The sequence below is a fragment of the Corvus moneduloides genome, chromosome 13 (genome assembly GCF_009650955.1).
Source record: "Corvus moneduloides isolate bCorMon1 chromosome 13, bCorMon1.pri, whole genome shotgun sequence".
Lineage (NCBI taxonomy): Eukaryota > Metazoa > Chordata > Aves > Passeriformes > Corvidae > Corvus > Corvus moneduloides.
The window spans coordinates 4,820,960-4,836,286 of record NC_045488.1 but is presented as its reverse complement, the minus strand read 5'-3'; the positions used below and the strand labels follow the sequence as shown (position 1 = coordinate 4,836,286).

Below are 15,327 nucleotides of genomic sequence, written 5' to 3'. Positions count from 1 at the left end.
ATAAGAAAAGGATTTTTCAACACTAGCTTAAAATTCTCAGAATATGAATAAGATGATCGAAATGGAAAGTGAGATTCTTAACTCTTCTACCATATTAATGTTTTTTTCATAATTATAAAAAGAGGCTTTCAAGTAAGCTTAAATATTCAGAGTACTAGGCTGATGATAAGAGCTGAGATTCCATGCTGACTTCCTTTTTCCACAGTGTTAATATGCTGGAGGTGAAATCCTGAAGGCGAGTTGCATATGGATATTAAAACTTGTAGACCTTCCTGAGTAAGAACTACATTACTGTGCCCTAAAATAATTTGCAACAAAGCAATTTGGGAATGTGATAATCGACACAACTGAAGGCAACAGGCAGGAGGTCCCTGCTCCTCCTGCCCTTACATAACCAGAAGCAACTCTCCTGCCCCAAAAGAGATTTATTCCAGTCCAAAGATGGGAGCCTGTGTTGGGGCACCCCTCAAAAGGTCATGGAGATCCCTCCTGCCTCCTGCCCTGGTTTAGAGAAGGGAATTCCCTATTTCTCTCTCACCCTGTGCACCAGCATCCCAGGGGTCAGGGTGGGGGGGTGGAATTTCATCACTGGAGTGATCCCCAGGCACTCACTGGTGGCAGTCACACCTTGCCACCCAACAGGGGCTGTGGATAGAGGACACCAAGGAGGCCAACCCCCTTCCTCCACCCCTAAAAGGCATCTCGTGCCACGGCATCCCCTTGCAGCAGCCAGTAAACAAAGCCACATGCCACTTTCCTCAAGTGTAAAGGGCATCTGCTGTCTCCTGCTGGCCTACAAATCAATTTAACTCCATGGCCAAGTGCCAAATCACATCAATTAGAGGATATTACTGACTGAAGGAGCTCGGGAGACCGGATAATGAACTCTGGTATAGTGCAAGGGGAACTTGTTAAATATTTGCTTGGTCCTCAAAGTGAAGAACCTGATGAGGCTCCTGGCTCCACGTGGTGACAGCAGGATGAGCCCAGGCTGCTGCTTTTCCAGGCTGGCCCATCGCTGCTCCCAAGGCCTACCAGGTAGTTTTGCTGATGTGGGTCATGAGGGTGTGTGATGTCATCCTGAGGAGCACCTGGGGCTGACCAGGAATCTGAACCTTATGGCCATGCAGAAGAGGAAAATGAATTTGAAATGAAAATTAAAGTGCCAGTGCAGATAAATCACTGCTAATGGGGCATGTGCACTGAAATGGGCTCTCTTCTAGTGTGCAACAATAATGGTTCTTTAAAGAATGATATTGGGAGGTTCATCCCCAAATCAAGGATGACCTGGCCAGGAAAACATTGGCTCATTGTTGTTTATCAAGGAAAAGCTATTTTGCCTTCAGGCTCTTGGAGCTGAACTAATAGGCAGATATTTATTTAATGTACTCTGACTGGGTCATCAATTTATAGATGCTTTGTGCTCTCTTTTGACCTCAAAGGACAATTGTGAGTTGACACCTTCCCTCTTGGATTTAGAAATAACCCATCCTGCTCCTCTAAGCACAGCCCAGCTTTGCTGCTGGCAGCAGCAGGACACACAAAGCGTTTATCCAGGAGAGAAATTTGTCTGCAGAAGCAACATCCACGGTGCAGCTTGGCATATCTGATGTTCTGGAAATGAAATGTCTGAGGGGAGGGGTGCACCTATTCAGAGAGCCAGGAGCTGATGTCAGGGCAATATGTCATCAGCCATCAGCTGTGACCTTGCTGTAAGACACTTCACAGCCAAGAAGGACCGTGGTGTCAAGGCTTTCTGGGTGCAGGAATCCTTAGGGGAACTGTAAATCCATAGTGCTCTTCCAGAACTTTGGGCAAGGTAAAGGCGAGTCCTGTACACAGTCAATGAGTTCCCCTCCCAAAGAGCCAACTGGATGCTGCAATTCCTGCCAGCAAGTGGAAACTGGGCTCGTTGCCTGGTCAGGCAGAAGGTCAGTGGTGCTGAGACCCCAAACCTGGCCAGGATGGAGGCACCCAGCCACAGACCCTTCCAAACTGGCTCCTGCCCCAGAGCCAACCTGCCATGCCGCAGCCCTGAGGGAGGAGGGTGGCTTTGCAGTGGCCACTCTGCACATCCCTGGGCCAAGCACCCCTGCACCATGCTGGGGATGGGTGGGAGGTGGAAGGGCCCCAAGGTGGCTGAGCTGAGCTTCTCTAGCCCAGGGACATCTGGAGAAGTCCCAGAATCCCAGAAGGTGGGTAATTTCTGGAAAGAACCTCAGACACAGCATGTTTCAGAGGTGAGCTGGCCAAAGTCCAAAACCTCTCTCAGGACAGAGCTCAGAGTCATCTGCCGCCTGCTGCATGGATGGGGGCCAAAATGCCAGGAGACGATAAAAAACGAGACAAACTTTTCTGTGTGCCCACAGAAGGCCACTTTCTTTTCACCCTCAAAGGCGGCAGCTGGCTTCTGTTTGGGTGGGCACTGTGGAGAAGGGGAGCCCATGGCCATGCTGCCCTCGCCCAACGCAGCGAGCCCGGGGCCACCAGCACTGCTGCTTCTCCTCCCTGCCGGGGTGCCCTGTGTCAAGGGGAGAGTGAAGGGCACATCTGTGCTGCAATGCCCAGTGCTGCCCACAAAATAGCTTTGGCCTGGGACCAGCAGCACCCACTGCCTGGGGGGGAAGCAGCCTCTGACCCAGATTTTGGGAAACACACAGGTGTTCTGGGCACCTCCCGCTTGCTCCGCCTCCCCTGGGGCAGCTGGGACCACTTTGCACCCTTGTCCTTTAAACTGAAGGTCATGGAGCTTTCTTCTGGTTTTGGGGGAAGCTGAATAGGGGTGAAAAAAGCAGGCTCTTGGAACAAGAGGGTGCTCTCGGGTCAACAGGCTGACTGGCTGCTTGGAAAAAGTTTATTTTTGAGGTGCCAGTTTCAATTGGGTTGATTCCCTCTACAAGAGCTTCTCGTGCACTTTGGGAAACTTTTGTTGCAGTTAGGGTTGAGCATGGCTGTCTCTGCTTCTAGAGGTTATTAATTTTCATTTGATTTAGATCTGTTTTTCTTAGTTTGCTTACAAGCTGGCTTCCAACAAGAGTGGAAAAAACCCACAAACAAACCCAAAGCTCCTTTTCCATCAGCCTGTCATAGCACCAGGTTTGTGGGTTTGTAACCCATGTGTAGAACAAGAAAATCCTTCCTGGATCTTCAGAAGCCTGGAGGAAAAAAATAAAACCTTTCTGCTGTGTCAGCCACCTGCGAGGCCTCATTCATGCAATGCTGTGTGGGGAGACAGACCCTGCATTCCTGATCAGAGGGAATGGAAATGTGTGTCTAAGTGGAAACCACAGCTCTTGTGCAGCCCTGGAGCATCCTTCTCCTGCCTGGTGTTTCCCTCTCAGCAGAGCTCAGCAGTTCCCAGCAGCAATCCGTGCTGGAGCACAGCGATCCCGGGGGTGAGTAGAGCTGGGGTGTTGGGTGAGAGGTCTTGGAGCTGCTTCTGGGTTGTGCTGCTTTATCACAGGGTGGGCATAGAGGCGATAAATCATCCTGCCTGAGAACATGCCACCTGATTTTCTTATTTTGCCGGCAGCAAAACTGAGGGCAGTTTGGTACTTTGAGATGCATTTTTTTACAGATCAAAGCGTCATCTGGTTGGTGCGTAGCGAAAAAGCTGGGTGTAATTTATAACGGAGCTGTTGGTATAATTAAGTGTCAGAAAAAAAAAAAAGCATGGAATAAACCCCTAAAATGTATTTCAGAATTTAAAGGAGCCACTGGCTTTTTGCTGTGAAATGCAGGCACTCTTCACCTGAAGTCATTTTCTGCAGAGATTCTAAGTAGAAATGGATGCTGTATCTTGGAAAAAAAAATTCTTTTTGATGTGTTTGGGTCAGCAATATTCATAATTCTTCCATTACCCAGGCAGAAACGAGTCAAACACTCTCTCAGTAGCTGTTCAGGGTCAAGGTAGTGGCTTTGTGAAGAGGGACAGAGCTGGTAGGTGATAGTCACATGGCTTTTGGTGTTAAGCAGTGAGGCAGGAGACCATTTCTCAGGTTTGATTGCTGCTTCTGTTCAGAATGCCTACACAGGTGCTGCTTAGTGAGAAAGGAGGAGATCATTTCTGGGATTTTAAAATTGGTTGAGGGCTTTGGAAGTACGTGAGGGACATGCTGAGGTACTGGCACCATGCTGCTCCATACAAATCTGCTGTGAGCTGCTTCTCCTTCTCATCTTCCCTCATTCCTGAGAACTTCCTCACCTCAACTCTTTCTCTGTTTGGTTTTCCATGAAGTTTTAATGACAGACCTGTGCTTTCTGATTTTTACTCTGCTTTCTTGATACTGTTTGCTCCATGAGCAGCTGAAACAGAGAAGTTGTTAACACCGTTAATGAACATCCAAGGGAAATGCTGCAGGAGCAGAAGTCCCTGGTGGCAGCTGGGCATCCCTTGGGTCCGCCTGGAGGATCAACACCTTGGTCCATGAATACTGAGGGACTGGCTGGAAGCTGCAAGCACAGGGAGGGTTTCCTGTCCTCTCTGTGTGCTGGATCCAGGACAGGTGTGCTCAGGGCTCAGCACTTCCAGCTGGCACCGCCACTGCCCTGCAGAGCATTGGATGCCCTGGAGCTGTCGTGTCCTGGGACCCTGTTTGGGGGGGCTCTGGGATCTGCTGCAGGGGCTGAAGTGTGCCCAGCTCTGCTGCCTGCTCACCCCTGCCAGGTACTCCCTTTGATCTGCAGAGGCAAGACGGCTGCTGCTGGAGAAATCCAATTCATCTTAAATATAAATAAGTTTTGAAAAACTTTGCATTCCTTATGACTTTGGCACACTTAATGCAATTTTAATACATTTTTGGTTTCTGATTTCCTTGTGTGGGCTTCCTGGCCAGGTTCCAGTATGAAACATGGAGCTTTGTAACTAAGAACTGTCATTCAATATTTCTTAACACCGTAGTGGATTGAATTATATACGATGACCTGAGAATACCAGGAATTTCAAATTGTTTGTTGCTTTAAAAATGTGTGTGTGAGCAGATTTCTCCTGGTTAGCAAGGTATTGACCATTTTTAATGAAAATGGTTTTAAAAAAAACAAAAGGTGCAAAGGAGATGGCTGAAGTCTGAGCACAGCATTTCCCCATCTGAGTCATGTGTTGGCATCTGGGCTGAAGCTGCCTGCTGAGACTGTAATGACCCAGCAAGCTGGGGACCCTTTGGCCAGAACAGGCTGCAGCAGCATCGCTCATGTGAGTCCCTGGCTTGCCATCAGTCCCTGTCTCTTTCAGAAAAAAACGTTTCCAGGGTGTCTCCTCAAATTCAGCTGCTGCTGGCCTCAGTTCAGGTCTGCTCTTACCTTAGCCAGAGTAGCTGTACTGAAAACAGAGTGAAGACTCCAGCCTCTGCTTCTGACTAGGAGAGAGGTCATGATTTATCAGTGGGGTTTAGTCTTTGTGACAAACTGGGTTCTAGGCACAAAGATCCTTCTGCCAGAGGACTTGCTGCAGGGACAAGCAGATCTATAAAGCACCCAGCTTTCAGGCAACAGAGCCTTTTTTCAAGATGAAAGAATTAGCAATTCATCTCTTCATGTTTTCCAAGAGGAGGAGTTCCCTGGGTGCTTTTTACCCTGCATATCCCACACTCTGTGGCTTCTTCAAAGAGACCCCCACGGAGGCTCCATGCTCTTCATTTTCAGTTGCTAGCAGGAGGGATTCTGGTCTCAGTGGCCCTGTTTCTTTTGGTATGCAATTTGTTACCGATAATGAATTGCTGAAATACAGATGCTGCAGTCCCCCACTGAGCTGAAGCTCAGCTGAGTGCTCTTCCTGACCAAGGGAGTAACCTGAAATAGCCCCTTTGGAAAAGCTGATTTTCTGCAGAGCCACAGGAACACCTGGGGCTCCATCAGCTCTTTCCTGAGCTCCCAGGAATCCGTAGTGGTGCAGCTACACAGGGAGTTTTCTCTGCTCTCACTCTCCAAGGAGAGCTGTCACGAATGTACACCCTTCTTGTAAGCCGTGTTGTGTTGTGAGTGTTTTTACAGATGTCCTGGCAACTGGAAGAAAACCACAACAGAGACAGCAAGGAGCTTTTCCATGTTGAAGCTGTTTATTATGTTAGATAAATACACTTGCAACAAGTTTGAGTTCTATCCTCTGGGCGCAGTTGCTGGTAGTATGGCACAATGATTAAAAAAGAACCAAAACTAGCAGAGGCACTTGTTGCATGCAGCTGAAATTACTACCGAGCCTGGTGATGCAGCTCCTGCTGAAAGAGACATTCCCTGGCTGTGAGCACGGATTTGCCGGCGGGGTCGGCACCAGCCGGAGCTGCAGCGATGCACCTTGGGTGGGAGAGCCCTGGCTCCCAGGGGAAGGAGCATAAAATGTCTGGCTTAGGCATGATGCTCAGTATTGCTTTTGGTTAAAGAGTAGTGAGGTTGTGTGATTGTAACCAGTGGGGAAAGGCAGAAATTAGAAGGAATCATAGAATATGCTGAGTTGGAAGGGACCCATCAGGATCAAGGAGTTCAACTCCTGGCTCGGCACAGGACACCCCAAGAATGCCACCATGTGCCTGAGAGTGTTGTCCAAAAGCTCCTTGAACTCAGACAGGCTTGAGTCCTGTCAATGGTCACAAGAGTGAAGAGATCAATAGATTGACATTATCTCTAAAAAACCAATCTTGTTGACTTTCATGAGGTCATGTAAGTGAATATTCAAAGTTTTATGAAGACCTTTCTTGTCAACAGAAGGATGGACTTGACAGGCTATGCCAGGAGGACAAGTGCCTTTTTATTAGAAAACAAAGCTACCCAGAGGGGCCTTTTCATTAGGATTTTCAGGGAAATCCATAAAATGGTTTGTTCATTCAATGGCCAAAGAGAGAAAAAGTGGCAAACATTCTTGCAAAGCAAATTTATCAATTTGCTTCCTTAGCATTTGTAACCCTTCATTCTCACACAGGCTCTGCTCCTGCAAGGACTGTGTGTTGCCGTCCCTGCCCTGCCAGGGACATGGCACGGGACTGACCCTGGTCTCTGTAGTGAGGCAGTCTGCTCAGAGGCTTAAACTTAAGCACCTGAATAAGTCCTTAGCTGAACTGGGGCTTATCAGTGACATGTGACAGTGCCAAAGAGTCCTGCATGCAGATAAACGCCAAGTGAAGTATTGGCACTGGGAGGTGTGAGGACAAGCTCTGTCCTTGCTCTGCATCAGCTGTGAACGCAGCCAGGTGACCTGAAAACTGAAAGTGTCTCTAGCCTGGACATTATTTTGTTATTTTGCTGAATTTGTAAGTAGCCCCACAAGTGGGATACGAGATTTAACGACAAAAACCAGGTTCCAAACTTTAGCCCAGGGAACAGAAGTGTCATTCTTTGAGCTAGGACACCCATTCCTGTGGTACAGGTAGCCTCAGCCACGAATACAAGAACAGTGGGTTTGCTCCAAGGATGATGAATATTTAACATTCAAGCCTGAAAAAGTGTGCTGTTACTGGTGATTACCTGGCTAGCAGAAGCTGAGGCTAAATAACAGCCTGAGGAGCACTCTGCAGTGGGTAATGGAAGCAGTGGAGGATATCAGGGTGAAAGCTACTCTTCGAAGTTCCTGCCTCATGAATGGGATCTCCTACAACAGAGATCAGCAAAAATTGTGTGGTTCAAAAGACCCATGCAAAAGTTTCCATATGCCTCATAGCCTGCTATTTTGGGATCTCTGTATTCGCAATGTTGAGCACCTTGCATCCTCAGAAATCAGTGAGCTGTGTAAAAAAGCCAGGTGCCATTTGGCTTGGCTCAAAATGCTGCAATGAGAGAGTAAACGGGGGTCTGGACAAGTCCTCTGCCTGGGGAGAACTTCCCCTGCAGTATAACGAGATCCAGAACTTCCCTCTTGGTTTCAGCAGGAAGGGTTGTAAGTAAGAACCTCATTTCTGTGTCCCTATCTAAGGCTCTCCAGGTGCTTTCTGGTATTATTAGATAGACAAAAGGAGGTGTGACAAGATCATGTTGTTGCACCTATTTCTCTGATGAGTAGACTGAGGCACGTAAAGAATTGACTTGTGAGATTATCAAACAAATGTGTCGGAGCTAGAACAGTGCTTCACAAAGTCTGTGTCCCAATTCCTTGTCACAGCCTTTGCTTCCACCTTTCTCACCCACTGTGCGTTGTCTTATGGCAAGAACCTGGGGGTCAGGTAGGATGGTGAGGAGGAGGAATGCAGAAATGCCCTTCTTGAAGTTTTGTGCTTTCAAGTCTTGTCAGTTCATGGTGCTTGCTGTTGTTGCAGTACCTGCTCTGAATTGCTTCCTTTCAGTCCCGTAAGCTGAACATGTAGCCATGAAGAAAAGGCAGCCATGAGCAAACCTTAGAATTTGAGGAGTAGAGGACTTTGGAATCCTGCAGTCCCCACTCTTCAAAAGTAAATAATAAATTTCCAGAGCTCCCATGTTCTCTTATGCCTTCTTGCATAATGGCTGTCTTAATGAATTGAGAGAAGGAAATGTACCTTACAAGTATGTGGGGAAAAATCTTCCTTTGAAGGAGCTGAATTTCTCTGAGGTAGAATGCTTATTATTGTGTGTTACTGTAAATGTTATGCTGAGGAGTCTGAGTGACAAAGCTGGGACAAAAGTCTCTCTGCTTACTGTCCTTGTCATTCTAGTCCTGTCTCATCCCACTGAAGTACACCTGAAGCAAAAGATGGGTGAAATTGCATGTGGAATCACTCTTTGAAAATCACAGCAGGTTCTACATAGTTGACACCAGCAGTGTCCAGGCTCTGCTCCAGGGACTTTTGGTGCCTACCAAACTCATAGTCAGTGGCCTGACTAATCCAAGGGTCCATGGCAGAGGATGTGCAGGGGTTTTGCATGAGTAGGGTAGAGCAAGGTGGTGCTATGGGGTCAACAGCAGTCCAGGACCCCCTCAGTCTGAGTGCTCCTGTGTCCTGGTCACTGGAAATATGGCTGCAGTGGCCAGGGAGTGCATGCGCAGAACCAAGTGAGCCAAGAATAAATCTGCTCGTGTAATTCTACTTAACCAGAGGTACTTCAGCACTTCTACTTAGTGATGCTCTGGTATATAAAATCTGGGCCTTTCCTAAAGTGCAACTATAATGACTGAGAAAGCAATTGATATCTGAGGGAATCTGTTTCCAGGAAAGGCAGAATACCCTTGTTGCTTTTTCATGGTATTGATGGTTACCCTGGGTTTGTGGGTGACATTGAGGGTGGGACAAACTGTGCTAGATCAAGAGTTATGTTAGGAAAAGTCTGGAGAATCTTGTGCTACTTGAGTTACAATGACAACTGTAAAATAAGAGTTGCTGCATAGTAGTAAACTCTGCTGCCACGATGGCTTGCTGATATCTTGACCTGTTGAGCAAAAATAATTTACCCTATGTGCTCTTGGAGATAGTGCCTTTGCCCTGCATATCTAGAAATGGCTGTTCATGTGCCAGCCTTCCCTGTGGGTAAAGGCCTCCAGGACCTCAGCATTCTATGGCTCTGTCTGGGGAATCCCTGTCAGTCGTCGAGATGCTGCTCCTCCCACGTGGACGTCGGGATGGCGCTGTAAGGGTCCATGATGACTTTTGCACAGCGAATGATCATCACAATCAGGAAGAGGCAGAGGAAGACAAAACATGCTAATGTCAGTCCCTTGTCCACGTCAACGTACACGGGCTCTGGGGTTGGTCCCTCCATTGCTTAGGCCGCTCTTCATCTGGGTTTGCATTTACTCCTAACATCATCAACCACCTGCAAAACAAACACGGTGTCAGGCACAGGTGATTGCAGCTCCTGCACATGGGGAAAATCAGGGGTTGTACTGGACACAGATACTTGTTGTAGCCCTGATAAATTCTTGCAGGGGAATAAACCCAATGAAAATGTTGTAGCTCAGGTAACTGAGAGCTGTGAGAAGAAGAATCCTCATCTCTGCCTTAATTTAGCCCACAAATGCTTCTTGCTAAAATATTAGACACTAAAAAGAGATGTTAACAAGGAAAAGAGAAGCAGTGGTGAATGAGCACTATCCACTTGAATTATCATCTCTTAAAAGAGGCACAGACACTGTTCTTGTCTCAGCATTTCCTAATCAGAAAAATATTTCCATTCCTCTGCTAGTGTGAAAGATCAGACACATGGCAGAGCAGACTGTTTCTATCCCAATTTTCCTCTCTGTCCAAACATTCTCTGTCTTTCACTGGTGCAAAGCAAAGTGGAAATTATGCATACTTATTTTCCATAATCTTTTAATCTCCGGTACTCAAGGTTCTCCAGGCAGTAGATTTTTTTAGGAGCAATATCATTTTTAAGTGGATGTTTTATCATCCAGAGAGGTACAGGTGATTATGTGATCAGAACAAGGATTATCTTATTCATTGCAGATGTCTGCACAGCTGAAGGTCTCCTCTGGCCTTCCTGAATCCATAACCAAAATGGCTTCAGCAGTGATTGAATCCCTCTGCAAGTTCGATTCTGGAGAGTTCATCAGCTGATAACACAAACTGCTTTGCACAGTTGTGCTGAAGGAGAGGAACTGACCTTACACAGAATTGAGTCACTGCCCAGGGATGGGGGGGCTTCTCCTGACATGTTTGGCCAAGGTGGGAGAGAGAAGTGTTGAAGATCACAGTGTTGAAAATCAGGACTACAGAATGCCTCTTTACAGCAAGCAAAACAACGGAGTCGTTCACATTAAATGCAATAATCCATCTGAGAGCCAGTCCCTGCTTTTACTGGAGAGGAGAGATGGGAATAAGGAGCTGTTGAGCCATAGGGAGGATTGGGTGAAACTGGGGTATCAAACAGCTCAGCTGCTCTCTATTTCTACATCAATACAGAGAGGAACTCCCAGGTTTTGTTACACAGACAAGTTTTCCTGGTTATGTTTCCAGTGAGCTGATGCTGCTGGCAGGGCTGTTGCAGTGGTGGTTCACATCTGGCTTGGAGCATCGTGTTCCTGCAGCATTGTGCTGTGCCAGCTGCCAGTGATGTCCCAGAGACTCCTGAACTCCTGTGCCCTGTGAATCTTCCTCAGGGTGAACCGAAGACCTTTTATTTTAAAAGTGCACAGTTTCTTCCCTGTCTCATAATTTTTTCCTTTTCAAGTGGCTTTCTAGCCTCACAACCTCCTAGATCCCACAAGGCAAGTACAAATCAGCTGGGCTCTTGAGTTTATTTTAAGCACAAGGATGTCAGTTGTTTTTTTTTAATTTCCTGAAAGCATAGAAATTACTGCGACAGCCGGTCCTGCAGCAGGGGAATGAAAGAAGCTGATGACACAGAGCGAATGAAACCAAGCAGACATCTCATGATCTCATGTATTTACCAGTCACATCTTTAGGAGCTCATGAAGAAATCTCTGAGGAGTGAGGTCAGGCTTGTAATGTTCACCTTGCCTGGTCAGAGGTCTAATATTCCCAAGAGACTGCTACCCCTCTATTTCACCAGCCAAGAGATCTTACATTGCAGTTTATAACTTCATTTGATGAAAAAAGGGTTTGTCAGCAAAGTTGAGTATTAAGTATGAATACTTTATGAATACGAAAGAAAAAAGTGTTATCAAAACTGCTAATGTATCCCAATCTTTTCCTGCAGTGCTCTTGTGAATGTCCTACAAGGATGGGTGTGATTTTTAATTTTTTTATTTTTGCCTTCCTGATGTTCTGGCTGTTGTATCATGTGGGGTTATTTTACCCTAAGTGACCTCCTGCAGAATATCAGAACTACCTGGTGATTTCCATCAGTACTGATCTTGGAGGGAAAACTGCATTTCCACTCAAATGTACTTTCTTTGGAAAGATGAATCATTTACTCAGAAAATGATCAGAGGTTTCAAGTAAAGATCTGTCCCTTGGGGATTCTTCTCTTCAAAATGGCATCACCCAATCTCATGGGAGTTTGGTTTAAGTGCTGCATCCCTCTGCTTCCTTCTGCCCCCAGCACTGTGCCTGGAGGGTGCTTCTCTCCTGCTGGAAGGGAAAAGCACATTATGGAAAGGATAGGCCAGGCAGAAGGCTTTACCCAGAGAAAAAGGCTGAAAGGCTGCGGCATCTGAGCTGTAGTTTGCACAGTAATTTACGGTGACAGCTTGAACCTGATGGTTCCATGTTTATATTGATCTGTTTTGACAAAAAGTAGGCATTTTCAGTGGGACTAGAAATATTTTTTTTCCAAAAAGCTGTATTTTTGATGTTGTATAAACCACATGTTTTCCCTCCTTCTGGTCTCCCCACGGACTTGTTAATGTTTTGATGCTTGGCACTATTCTGCATTAAGTCACTGCTGATGGCCAGTGTGTTTCTAGGGGCTGGCCAGAAGGATCTGCCTTTCCAGGAGGCTGTCCTCACTCTCAGCTTGGCTGCTGACCCACATCCCTCAGCGCACCAGCACTGTCAGAGTGGAAACCTCTGCAGCTCTGGCCTGTCAAAGTGCTCACGGGAGGGTTGGGTGCCAGGAGGCATTTGGTGGTGTTCCATGCTGTTAGTCACTGCAACTGCATTCCAGCAGGCTTGGCAGTGCAGGGAGTCCTCCGTGCTGAACAGAGCTGGGTGCTGGAATGGGGTTGTGCCTGAGGCAGCTGTCTCCAGATTAATTTATTGTGCCTGGAACGCATCGCTGTTCTAGATCAGGCATCTGGGGACTGGCAAGGGACAGTCCCCAAATGCAAAAGGAGTTATTTACATGTGTTCACCAGGGCTGTTTCCTCTTGGGAAAGTCCAGCTCCCAGGTATTACCATGGACATGCTGTGTCCTGCTCTCTGCCAGGTGCTTGTGGCTCTCCATCTCTGTAACAGCTGCACAACTTGTCCTGCTTAACTTCTATTTCCTTGGCCAGCACCTCCACTCCCCTTTCTCACTTCCTTGGTGCCCAGCAGTACAGCCAGCCTTGGAGTGGGCTGTGGAAGTGTCTCACAGGTTGAGGCAGATTGGGTCCATGCTGGATGCTCTACCTGCATGTCCTGCCCTGTATCCCAGCCCCGGGGGATGTGCTGTGCAGGTGAGCAGAAGGGTTTTGCAGTCGGTTTTTCTCAGTCTGGCTTGTGAAATCCATCAGTGCTGTTGAAGTTAGCTCTCTCTCCAGCTACAGACTGGTTGGCTGAATGTTTGCTGTTGTTTACCAGCAGGGTTGATGTCGACAGCATTGTATGTGTGGGGAAAAAAAAAAAGATCTGTAGAAACAATTATAAAGTTTCACACTTGAATGATCAAGTTTTCTCTGAATAGCTGAATTGTAGAAAATTACTTTTTTTCCTAGCTTGACAGCAATGGGCCGTAGAATTGTATTTTTAAAAGTTTTTTCGGATTTGTTGAAAACGTGATTTGGTCTAAACAAAGCCAAAAGATGAAGAAGGACAATCCCTGGTTCAAACTAGGCAGTTTAGCAGTCCTGAGTGTATGTCTTGCTGCACACCCCGAGGTGTTTCAGTGCTGTCTCTCCCCCTCTAACTCCTCTGAGAGTAGGTGGGTGCTGCAGGCAGGCTCACCCAGGGGTGGAGCTGTGCTGGCTGAGTGGCACCAAAAGTGGCTCTGTGCACGTGGCTCCTTGAGGGTTGCAGAAGGCCAGGACCAGGCAGCAGCTGTGTCTCTTCAGAAGGGTTGGAATCCTTGAGTTTTGATGCCCTGCTCCCCTGACTTGTTTTTGTGCCTCTGTTCTGGCAGTCAGGAGACCCTGGAGCTGGGTCAGGTGCATGGCCCAAGGACCAAGAACCCTGGTACCTCACTGAAGACTCCATCCTGAGCATTTGCTCTTGGCTGGCTGTTTTGTGTCCCAGTGCCCTTTTCAGGAGGGATTGCCACAGAAAAGAGATTGTATTCAGTGTTTATGACCTTATGCATGACATTGGCACCCTCATTAGTGTACCAGCTCTGTTACAGGCTCTCTGTAACACTTGTGCTCACCAGTGTGTCTGCATTTTGCAATCAGCCCCACCTGATTCCAGTTCCAAGATACTTTAGAAGATATGGGTTTATTTTTTTTCCTGACCTGACAATCTTGGCACTGTCACTTTAAATATAAACTAATAAGGTACCACATACATTGCAGAGAGCTGGTTCCTGTGCTGGTTAATCATGTTTCAACTCAGCTCAAAGGATTTATTTCAAAACATTCTCTGTTTCTGGTTTCTTGGTTGGTTTTTTTTTCCCCTTCTATACTCATTTCCCAAAACAACAGCTGTACAGGGAAGGAAGGGAAATGATGAGATTTCACGTATGCAAACAGATCCATACCTTCCAGACCTGGGTAGGAAGCCTCTCACATCCCAGCATAGCAGCATTGTGGAGATAAAATCCTCCCTGCAGTCATATTTTAAAAGTTTTGTCAGTCAGTGGGGTTTTAACGGCGTCTGGGCTCCGCTCAGGTTCACCTCTACCCAGACCTGGAAGCAGTTCTCACCGGGGTGCTCTGAAAAAAAATAATAATTGACAATTGCTCCTCACGCAGGATGTGGGCATGACGGACTCGTTAAGCGGTTGGGAACCGCTCCAGCGACAGCCTGAGGCAATCGGATCCACTCATGCACAAGATGGATTCATTTGTCAGGCATTCCCTAGAAGAACATTTATGATAGGAAGAACAATGTTCAAGCCTGAAGTCATATCAATATTTCTTCTTAAACGAGCAAAAAGTCCTGTTTTTAAATCATAGTGAAAGATCAGCCAGGTTTGAATTGATCCTGCTCAGGAGTCTGCATATTTAGTTGGGGCCTGGATTATTTGTTTAAACAAAACTACTTGATTTGTCTGAACTGACACACCAGCACCGAAAAACTAATAATTATTTGCACTTTTTTTTCAGTCTGGTTTGGGATAATATTCTATTTTTCATGCACACAAAATAATTTCAACCAGAAAAACTTTTAAAACTTGATGGATGACAAACCTGGTTTTTTACACATTGCTGTGGAAAGGAGTTCTAAGGTGTAGGATGGGAAGGCTGAGAAGAACAAGGCAAACGATGAGCCCCAATCCCTCGTGAGGGAACTCAGCAGGACAGGCTGCTGCTCAGGCAAGGGGCTAGAGGTGACTGGTCAGGCAGGAAGGTGAAATGCTGCTCCAGATAGGTATTGTGTGTGTTTGTCAAACAAAGTCACCTTCAATTTGAAGTTCAAATCTATAAAGGAATAGCCTGGACACTTGATCATACTCTAATATTCTTAACAATCTAGTTTTGATTAAAAACTCACTGCCTCTGAGCACAGGAGTGAAATGCTGTAGATAGATACAGACAGATGAGCTTCCTGCTACACCCTGAGAGCAATAATAGGACCTTTAGCTTAGTCTAAAAATTAATTGTCCTTTTATACTTACTATTCTTTCAGCAGAAAATCGATACTTCATTTCAGTAACTCTGCCTTCCTATAAGCATGA

General features: G+C 46.6%; 1 protein-coding gene across 5 annotated transcripts in view; it reads right to left on the bottom strand.

Moving 5' to 3' along the window:
* Positions 1-6,030: 6,030 nt before the first annotated feature.
* The window catches only part of CTXND1 (cortexin domain containing 1), a 35,324-nt gene continuing 26,027 nt past the window's right edge, over positions 6,031-15,327 (bottom strand). For 4 of the 5 annotated variants that reach the window (XM_032122567.1, XM_032122568.1, XM_032122570.1 and 1 more), the window contains 2 exons: positions 14,188-14,362; positions 6,031-9,708 (listed from right to left, as the gene is read on the bottom strand). In XM_032122567.1, coding sequence (XP_031978458.1) covers positions 9,475-9,654 — 180 coding nt within the window. In that variant the 5' untranslated portion in view covers positions 9,655-9,708; positions 14,188-14,362 and the 3' untranslated portion in view covers positions 6,031-9,474. The remainder of the gene's footprint in view (positions 9,709-14,187; positions 14,363-15,327) is intronic. The other variant, XM_032122571.1, reaches the window with a different exon arrangement.